Genomic DNA, 10,542 nt, shown 5'->3' with positions numbered 1-10,542 from the left:
GTAGACTGCACTAAGATACATAATTCTGTATATCGGTTTTTGATTTCGATGATCAGTGTTGCCCTGGTTACTAAAAATAGAAATTTCTGTGAAATTCTTTCAAAATGCTACTCCTCCTACAGTTTTGGTCTGATTTCAATATAACTTGGCACACAAGTACACTAAGATACATAATTCTGTTTATCGGTTTTTGATTTCAATGAACGGTGTTGCCGTGGTTACTAAAAATAGAAATTTCTGTGAAATTCTTTCAAATGCTACTCCTCCTACAGTTTTGGTCTGATTTCAATATAACTTGGCACACAAGTAGACTGCATTAAGATACATAATTCTGTGTTTCGGTTTTTGATTTCGATGAACGGTGTTGCCGTGGTTACTAAAAATATAAATTTCTTTGAAATTCTTTCAAAATGCTACTCCTCCTACAGTTTTGGTCTGATTTCAATATAACTTGGCACACAAGTAGACTACACTTAGATACATAATTCTGTGTATCGGTTATTGATTTCGATGAACGGTGTTGCCGTGGTTACTAAAAATAGAAATTTCTGTGAAATTCTTTCAAAATGCTACTCCTCCTACAGTTTTGGTCTGACTTCAATATAACTTGGCACACAAGTAGACTACCCTAAGATCCATAATTCTGTGCATCGGTTTTTGATTTCGATGAACAGTGTTGCCGTGGTTACATAAAACAGAAATTTCTGTGAAATTCTTTCAAAATGCTTCTTCTCTTACAGTTTTGGTCTGATTTCAATATAACTTGGCACACAAGTAGACTACACTAAGATACATAATTCTGTTTATTGGTTTTTGATTTTGATGAGCGGTGTTGCCGTGGTTACTAAAAATAGAAATTTCTGTGAAATTCTTTCAAAATGCTACTCCTCCTACAGTTTTGGTCTGATTTCAATATAACTTGGCACACAAGTAGACTACACTTAGATACATAATTCTGTGTATCGGTTTTTTATTTCGATGAACGGTGTTGCCGTGGTTACATAAAACAGAAATTTCTTTGAAATTCTTTCAAAATGCTACTCCTCCTACAGTTTTGGTCTGATTTCAATATAACTTGGCACACAAGTAGACTACACTAAGATACATAATTCTGTTTATCGGTTTTTGATTTCGATGAGCGGTGTTGCTGTGGTTACTAAAAATAGAAATTTCTGTGAAATTCTTTCAAAATGCTACACCTCCTACAGTTTTGGTCTGATTTCAATATAACTTGGCACACAAGTAGACTACACTAAGGTAAATAATTCTGTTTATCAGTTTATCAATGAACAGTGTTGCCACGGTTATTAAAAATAGAAATTTCTGTTAAATACTCTCAAAATGCTACTTCAAATACAGTTTTAGTTTGATTATAATATAACGTGGCATGCAAAGACTACACTAAGAACATAAAGAGACTTAATTAAGGATCATTATTCTATTTATTGCTGTTGAAAAGTTTCAATTCCCAATTGCTATAAGTACAAACCAGTAGAGCTTCAGTCTCGACAGAGACTTCTGGTCTCTTTTGCTCATGCACTCAATTTTTGAGCTAAGTATATCTTTTTCTTATGGTGGGAAAAAGAAACCATTTCGTTTCATTCAGTATGTACAAGTATACATGTAATATTAATAAATCTGGAAAATGTTGATAATACATGTACCAAACTTTTCATTTCCTAAAATACTTGACAAATCAAATTGGAAAAAAATCATGGAGTAAGGAGAGAGTACTCAGAGTAGCTCACCTTACATGTAGCTGTCAGCCAGCATTTTTCCACAGGAGTCTGAAGTTTTTATCGTCCAAAAAAAAAAAAAAATATATATATATAGAAAGAAATTCCCACCCTCAAATGAAAAACAGTTTCTTAGTTGACTTGAGGGTGGGAATTTTTTTTCCAGATTTTTTTTGATGATAAAAACTTCAGACTCTTGTGGTTTTTTTTGGTCAATTAATTTGAACAAAATTTGCCATATGCATTCTCAGCTGAAAGAAAAATAAAAAGCTACAGGGTACTTTTTTTCAAAGAGAGATACATCTAATTAAGAAATAATGAAAAATTGGTAACATCTCTAGAACCACTAGCGAAATGGCTGGAAAAAATTAACAAAACATTGAAAGAGTTATGCCCCATTTACTTGGAAAAAAAAATCCAATGGTAGGCCATCCTTAAAAAATTGTTTGTTTGGAATTGCCGCCTGAAGGGTTTCTGACACAGGAGGGAGGGAATTTTTTTTTTTTTTTTTTTTTTTTTTTGAAAATAAATTTTAAATTTTTGATAAAAATCTCAGTAAACATTTAATACATTTTCTTAACTTTTCAAAAAAAAGTATTTACCATCAACAAAAAAATCCTAGGTCATTTTCTGCATTGAGTACAATTAGTATTTTTTGACAGAGTTGTGTGCCCCTTGGACTTGAAGAATTCCAATTATTTGCTTTCATTGCGCACCTATAATATGTGTTGGGGAGGGGGGGGGGGGTTACATTTATCTCTTGTTTGAAACAATATAGAATCTTCCCCATCCATGGATGCTTTGTCCAAATCTGGCTAAAATTGGCCTTGTGTAAATGTAACAAATGTTTAAGTTTACAAATGGACAGATGCTGTTCAGAGATGCTAACTATAGAGCTTTCAGCCCAAGACTCAAATGAGCTTTTCTGATCAAAAATTTGTTCATAAACTTTTCATATTTTTGTCTTCTTTAGAGTCCTAGTTTCAATAAAACTTGACACCAACTATCATTAGTAAGAAAAAAGTGAAAATTTGGTGGGGTAAAATAAATTGAATGTGAAAAAGGGCATAAAAAGCGGATCAGATGCCAAGGAGAAGTATGCATCCCCTGTTGACCATTCACACCTGTCATGAGCCCTATGTATTGATTAGCTGCTACGGGTAGATAGAACTTTCCATAGTCACTTCAGTATAAAAACAAAGGTTTTACAATGAAACAAGTCAGTCAAAAGACAACCCATTGATAAGATATATTTGCTAACAAGGTCATTCTAATGACCATGAAATTTTTAAAATGCCAACTTGAACAAAAGGCCCATTGGCCATATTGCTCACCTGAGCACTTTGGCTAGTTCGGTATTTTTGAGTGGTATCGACCTATCCCTAAGGAGAGGAGGTATGATTTGAACAATCTTGAAGCAACACTACCTGAGAGGACTTCCATATAAATTTGACCAATCATGGCTCTGCTGTTGCTGAGAAGATTTTAAAAAAATTCCTATGTATTCCTATGGAAAATTTGATGGTTCATTGTGGCCCCACCCCACTCCTGGGAGGGGCATGATTTGAAGAAAGAAATCACAGACTGAGCAAGTTTCCACAAAAGTTTCATTTTTCCTGGCCCATTGGTTTTGGAGAAAATGGTTTTTCTATTGTATTTTTATGTAAAATTTTGATCATCCAATGTGGTCCTACCTTACCCCTGGGGTCATGATTTGTATAAACTTGAATCTACACTACTTCTGATGTTTCCACATAAGTTTCAATTTCCCTGGTCCAGTGGTTAGAAGATTTTTCCTAACATGTATTCCTCTATAAATCTTTGATCATCCATTTTGTCCCCATCCTACCCCAGGGGGTATTAAATTTGATCATGATTAAATTTGAATCTACATTACCTAAGGATGTTTCCCTATAAATATTACTACTCATGGCTTTGCTGATCTGGATAAGATTTTTTTAAAAGATTGTTCCCATGTAAAACTGACCTTCCATTGTGGCCCACCCTACTCCTGGGGGTCATAATTTGAACAAACTTGAATCTACACTACCTGAGGAGGCTTCCACATAAGTTTCAGCTTTTCTGGTCTAGTAGTTCTTAAGATTTTTAAAAGATGTCATTAATTTATTACTACATGTACTAATTTGTAATGATCTCCCCTTGGAAGAAGATGTGGCCCTTCACTGAACAAACTTGAATCCCCTTTACCCAAAGATACTTAGTGGCAAGTTTGGTTGAAAATGGCCCAGTTGTTCTTTAGTAGAAGTTGAAAATGTGAAACTTAGTTTACAGACTGGTAGACAGACAAAATGTGATCCGAAAAGCTGACACTTGAGCTTTCAGCTCAGATGAGCTAAGAAAAACTCTTCAAATCCCTATGGCCTAAGAAGACCTTATTGGTTTTGAGGTCCAAAGACCAAGGTCATAAACTTAACTAGAAAACTGACCAGTCAGCAAGGGCCCCGCCATGGGGTGGAATTATAAGGATGCAGCTTACAGAATGATAAAAAAATATATGAAGAAATAAGCAACAGCAATTGAATTCTTCAAATTTTCAACATAATTCCTGAATATCCAAAAACTTGTAAATAATAGCCTTTTATATTTACATTAGGCAGTAAAGAACAACCTAACACTGAATGTATATATAAACAATAATGAAGTTTGTGTTAGTGTTATATAAAATGCCAGTCTTCAATGAATGCAAATACATGTACGTATCAAGAAGGCTTGACCTTAACTTCAAAACAAACAGCAGTTGCAGACAAAGATTTTCATTAATCTTAAAATGACAGATAAAGATAGGACTACTAAATTTTCTTCAGCAGGCTAGATAATTAATCCCAAGGGATTAATTGTACCTCTCTCATCATTTTCTTCCAAAGTTACAATAAGAACTTTTTCAGTATTAATATTAGAATGGCTTTTTTAATCCAACTACTTTAAAAATTAATATTATTCTTGAATTTACATAAAGGGAAAAAAAAAGTAAAAATAAAAGATATGCTTTCTTTAATCTATTTCTTGTTTTTAGAATTCAATGAAATCATAACTCATTGTGTAGGTATTTTATCCAAAATAAAGTAAAAACATTTATATCTAAATCCACAATTCAGAGTGTTCACAGCATTCCAAATTGACTGAACTTCAAAACAAACTTCATTTGCAGACAGAGGTGGTAATTAATCTCAATGTGACAGATAAAGATAATGCTTTGGATTTTCTTCAGGAGGAAAGCTAAATTATTCCCAAGGGACTCATAGCAGCATTCAGTTTACAATGGAAACATCTTCAGCAGTTCATCTCTCTTTGCTAAAGCATTCTTAAGGCCGATTTACACTATGCATCTTGACACATGCATCTTGGATGCATGTGTCAAGATTCATAGTGTAAAAGCCCCTTGTGTCAAATTAAATGGGTGTTGCATCTTGAACGATGGAATAGAACTTGTTCTATTTCGTGCTTCCAAACTGACCAATGAAAAGAAAGGTCAGAGTTGATATTGAATCGTGAGCCTTATTTTTTTCATATAGTTTCAAAAATAGCTTCCCAAGATACACAAAAACAGAAAATACTGATTAAAACTACAATTGGAAAAACTTATCTGATCATTATATTAGAGGAGTTTTGTTTTGGATTAAATATAAATTATATCTTCCAAGAATTATCATATTAATGAAATTAAGAATGATTTGTTCAGCTCAAATAAATCTGGAAATGAAATTTGAAGGTATTGTTATTTTTTTAAGTAGATAAATTTCAAGATGATGCATGCATCAAGACACATAGTGTAAATAAGAAGATGCATGAGGCAAAATTGAAGCATGTGTTTAGATGCATGTGTCAAGATGCATAGTGTAAACCGGCCTTTATATAAAGTTAAGGAATAAACCCCTCCACCCCAGCTCCAAACCAGGGGACATAGAGAAACAAACTTAGCATCAAAATATGTCTTTTTGCCTATTGAACTACCATACCAAATTTGATCTTAATTGGGCAACTATAAAAAAAGTTATTAGGAAAAAACAGAAAATTTGTGGACGGAAGAATGACAGACGGACAGACAGAGTGATTACTATAGGGCACCCGCAAATCCTTGCGGGGCCCTAATTATATTCTCTCTTTTGTAACACTTTTGTTTTCATGAGAAGCCTTTGAGCTTTTGCAATAAAATTTTATATACAACTCCCTATGGCCTAAGGAAGACCCCTATTTAAATTGAGATCAATAGGTCAAAGGTAAGGTGTTAAATTCATATTTTCTGTCTGTATGTAAAACTCCTCTTTTTTCAGTGATATGTCAAGAAGCTTCCAAGGGCGGATTCAGGGGGGTTTGGGAAAACCCCCCCGCTCATTGATTTTTTTTTTTTTAACAAGTGTCATTTTGTCATTTTGTTGCATTGATAAGACTCTAATAAACATAAACCCTTTGTTTGTACAACTGTGAAATATACATCCACTACGTAACAGGAAATCTCTTTCCGCTTGAACGCACACAATACACAGGTAATCAACAGAGAGAGTGCCTCAGACATCGGGTAGTCTGTGCATCTAGTGAAGTCACAACATCACAGTACAATGTAGTTAGGTACCAACAACAGAAAACTGCATAGTTACGGTGCTGCTCAGTAATATTCTTTTGCTGATAAAATGCATGTTTTTTAAACTATGAATAAACTATTATTCAGGGTTTTTTTTTACCGTTTTAAAATTAAATTAATATATTTTTTTTTACAAAACCAGGTTGGCTTAGCAAACCCCTCTAGTCATGCTAGTTTTGACAGATTCTCCAGTTTATGTAAACTTTTTCTTCAGTTAAGATCTAGACAGTTTGAAATTTCATTAATTGTACACGTGTGTTTATATTCCAAATCATATTGACAGTATATACTCAAGTAAGTTGAAAAGCACAAGTTAGGGATTCTGAAAAGAATTTTAATTTTTTTAGTGTTTAAAAATTTGCACATTAGTTGTATCTTGGAAGTCAGCTTGACATAGAACTAAATTAATTGTAGGTGCATTTAAAGTAAACTAAGACAACTTGAAGTCAACTGCTTGCATTCCTAAAATTGTCAGATTTAACATTTTTTTAAAGCAAAGTCTAAAGTCTTGTGTTAAAGTTAAATTAAATTGAAAACATTTTATTAAAAATTTGTGATGATCGGTCTTTAAAAAAGCTACAAAAAGTACCCCTAAAATGCTGGAAAATGCACCATTTAGAACCATTTAAAACAACCCCCACCTATGGGAGGGGACACCCCCTCCCATGCCCTCCCCCTTCGGCACTTTGGGCCTCAAAACCCCCCCCCCCCCCCCACATGAACTTCTGGATCCGCCACTGGCTTCTGCAATGAAATTTGATACCACAACTCCCTATGGTGTCCATCCTTCCCTCTAAAAGTGTGACCCCCACCCCACCCCAATTTAGATCTGCAAGTTTTTTCTTTTTTTCCTTCAGAAAGGACCTAGATTCTTTGAATTGGCATGAAGACCTTGTTGTTCTTTAATCCAAACACTCCTGATCTGGTATCAAAGCAAAAATCAAAACTGCTTTGTTCATTCTATTTATACATGTATCATATCTACAACACTTTGTAGAGTTTTGTGTATAATAAAAATAAGGTTAAGAGAATGATTAAGACTGTTTGCAAGCAAAGTCCATTAAACGATTATGCTTTCTATATCATTTTATCTTGTTCATCAAATGTAACAAAATGTCCATATGTGGTAACTTTTTTAATTGACTGAAACATATTGGAACAATACATTTTTTTAAAAATTAGTTTTTATTCTAATCATGTTTTAAATGTTTTAGTATATGCTTTCTCTTTCATCATTAATAATAACTGGTAAATATCTGACAAAAAAATGACATCCAGATGAAAAATGTGTAAGTATTGCTATATATGTATACTCAAAAAACAATTCACATATTGTACACTGTACATGACACTGTACATGACAATTACATATTCTTGAAAGCACTAATGTATCAACATGTATAGCAAAGGTTTAACTGAATAACAAATAGACTGAATATGATTTCCAGATTTCCAGTTATTATTATCAAATTCATTATGTTGATGATGTCTGGATATTCACAGATCACAGTCTTAGGCTATCCTGGACTTTGTCATTTGTAAATAAAAGCTGGCATCTTTTTTTCTGAGATTCTTTAGAACAAATTGGAATTTCCAGTTCTTTCCACTTTGTAGTATATCTTGAAATAATAAAAACTGCACCCATTTTGACTCCAAAGGAATATCATCTGAAAGTAGAAGACAGATGATTAGAATGAAAGCAATCACTTTTCTCTGCAGGTGTTTCTTGGCTAAATAATAAGAGAACTGACAGATAAATAGCATTTGAATTTTAGTATTTGGGGTGCATCATTGATTCTTTAATTATACATCTGTCTTGATACACTTTCAATATTTTTAAAAAGACATTATGTTGTCTCGATGTGAACAGCAATTACCATTCTAATGCAAACATAATCTTTGTGCAAATAGCAACTGCTGGAGTAAAATACCTATTTTCATTTAGAAATGCTGCATACAGAAAATGTAAAATTCATGTCAAAAAATGCAGGAAAACTAACTTAATTCCTTTAGTGCCTTATGTTCCTTTGTTCTAAATTTCATCAAAAAAATTAAAAGCTCCCAACACTTCTTTTCATCAGCAACAAAAGCAGTCAATTCAAATGGAATAAGGTTAATTGAGGTATAAATTGAGGCTTACTTTTTATAAAAAATAATATGTTTTATTATTTATGAAGAAAATTTGGCACAACAAATAGAAAGAGGACTAATTACTGATTACCACAACATAAGATTAAAAACAAAGTCTGAGATATATTTAAAATAATATATTCATGCATATTTCATTCGTCAGAATATAAGGTTGTGTTTCTATGTTTGTAAAACATGAGGTTTATGGGCCACAATGGTCACCTGAGAAACTTTGGCCCTGCTGTTCTTAACCAGATTTCCCTCTTGTCATATTTATTGTTGCCCCATCCTATTCCCAGGGCTATAATTTGAACAATTTAGACTCTACACTACCTCAGAAAGCTGAAAAATAAATAACAGCTATTGTGGCTCAGTGGTTCTTGAGAAGAAGATTTTAAAAGATTTTTCCATTATAAACATGTAATTCAATGTAACACTTGGATTCCCAATTGCGGCCCTGCCCTACCCCGGGTGGGGTGTGTGTGTGTGTGTGTGTGTGTGGGTGTGTGTGTGTGTGTGTCAGGATTTGAACAGTTTTGAAACTACATTATCTCAGGATGTTTCCACACAAGTTCCAGCTTTTTTTGACCCATTGGTCCTTGAGAAGTACATTTTCAATGATTTTTCCTATATAATGTAAAACTGTAAAACTCTGATTCCCTCTTGTTGTCATGACCATCATAATTTGAATAATTTTGAATCTAAATTTGGATGTTTCCATATTAGTTTCAGCTTTAGTCCAGTCAGGTTCTTGGGAAGAATTTCCTTCTTGTCTTTTCTTGATTATCTCCCCTGGCAAATGGGTTGTCCATTCAATTTAACAATTTCAACCCCCCTTCAATGTTTAATGTAACTTGGCATGCATGTTCTGTAAGGAAATTGGTTAAAAGCCATAGTTAAAAGAACTGCTTGTTTGTTTTTTAAGTTGTATACACATTGACAAAAACGATGAAAGATTAAAAAAACAATTACAGCCATAATAGCACATCTTTTAAGTACATCTTTTAGTAAAGCTAAAACCTGATGAACATGCAGAGAGCAAAAAAAAAAAAACCTGAAAAGTTCATGACATTTTATATTGATGCATCCTTCACTATCAGCAGAAACCCAAACAGTCATTAGAAGACTGCTGATAACAGAATGTACCTGTCAGTTTTATCACAGGTGTAGAAAATTTATCACTTACCAGTTAGTATATGTTAGGAAGATTTCTGACTTGGTTTTTGTGCTTTGTTCACATTGCACAACCATTTTATTATCCTAGCATTTGTTTCTACTATAGAGGTTTGTTTGCTATTGCATTCAGCAATTTTCTTGTCAGTTTCTGACATTTCACCACCCTGTGAAGCATCACTACAGGAGCTCCTATCCATTGGAGCAGATGCAATAGAACTCAGAGTTTCAAACATGTCATTATTTTGAGTTCGATGATGAAGTCTAAGCATTGGATCTAAAACTAGACGGTCAATGCCCATTTCATCAAAAAATCTTTCCAGTTCTGTACTTGTTCTGGAAAGCCTTGAACTTAAGTCAGATAAATCTGAACTTGTTCTTGAATGTCGACCACTGAGGTCAGATTGAGATCTGTGGAGTGTCTTCTTTCTTCGGACGACACCCAATTCATTTTCAGATACTTTTGTAGTGGGAATAGCACATCGTTTTTCTACAAGTACTGTCACTGATGTGCTTAGAGACTGATGTGAAGTAGGAACTAAGAAATCCTTGGATTTTACAGGAGGTTTTGGTCTGTCTGGAATTTTTGGTTTTTCTGGAAGTTTAGGCCTATCTGGAAGCTTTGGTTTATCTGGAAGTTTTGGTTTTTCATTTGCAGTAGAATCCACACTTATTCCTTTATCCATGAACTTAGTCTCCAAACTAACTGACAAAGGCACAGAACTTTTTAATTTGTGGTTTTCACTTATCACAGGTGACACCGGCACTTCATGTTCCCTCCCCCCACTTCTTACACTGTCAGCACTATTGGGTCCATGTCTTTTACTATCTCCACTCACCGGGCGAAGTCTTTTGGATGAACCAGAATGCACAGAGCTATTGGAATTTTTCTTTTGAACACAT

The 10,542-nt window shown here is 33.8% G+C and overlaps 1 protein-coding gene across 2 annotated transcripts in view; it reads right to left on the bottom strand.

The window, feature by feature from the left end:
- Positions 1–7,286: 7,286 nt before the first annotated feature.
- LOC134255252 (protein FAM110B-like) overlaps positions 7,287–10,542 on the bottom strand; it is an 11,389-nt gene continuing 8,133 nt past the window's right edge. For both annotated transcript variants that reach the window (XM_062737766.1, XM_062737767.1), the window contains exons 4-5: positions 9,653–10,542; positions 7,287–8,003 (exon numbers count right to left, since the gene is read on the bottom strand). The exon at positions 9,653–10,542 is cut by the window's right edge and continues 129 nt beyond it. In XM_062737766.1, the coding sequence (XP_062593750.1) occupies positions 9,666–10,542 (877 nt within the window). In that variant the 3' untranslated portion in view covers positions 7,287–8,003; positions 9,653–9,665. The remainder of the gene's footprint in view (positions 8,004–9,652) is intronic.

This window comes from Saccostrea cucullata, unplaced genomic scaffold, assembly GCF_032062105.1.
Source record: "Saccostrea cucullata isolate Sc308-1 unplaced genomic scaffold, CSIRO_AGI_Scuc_v1 ctg127, whole genome shotgun sequence".
Classification (NCBI taxonomy): Eukaryota; Metazoa; Mollusca; class Bivalvia; order Ostreida; family Ostreidae; genus Saccostrea; species Saccostrea cuccullata.
Note: the sequence above shows the minus strand (reverse complement) of the source record. Positions and strands in the feature narration are given on the sequence as shown.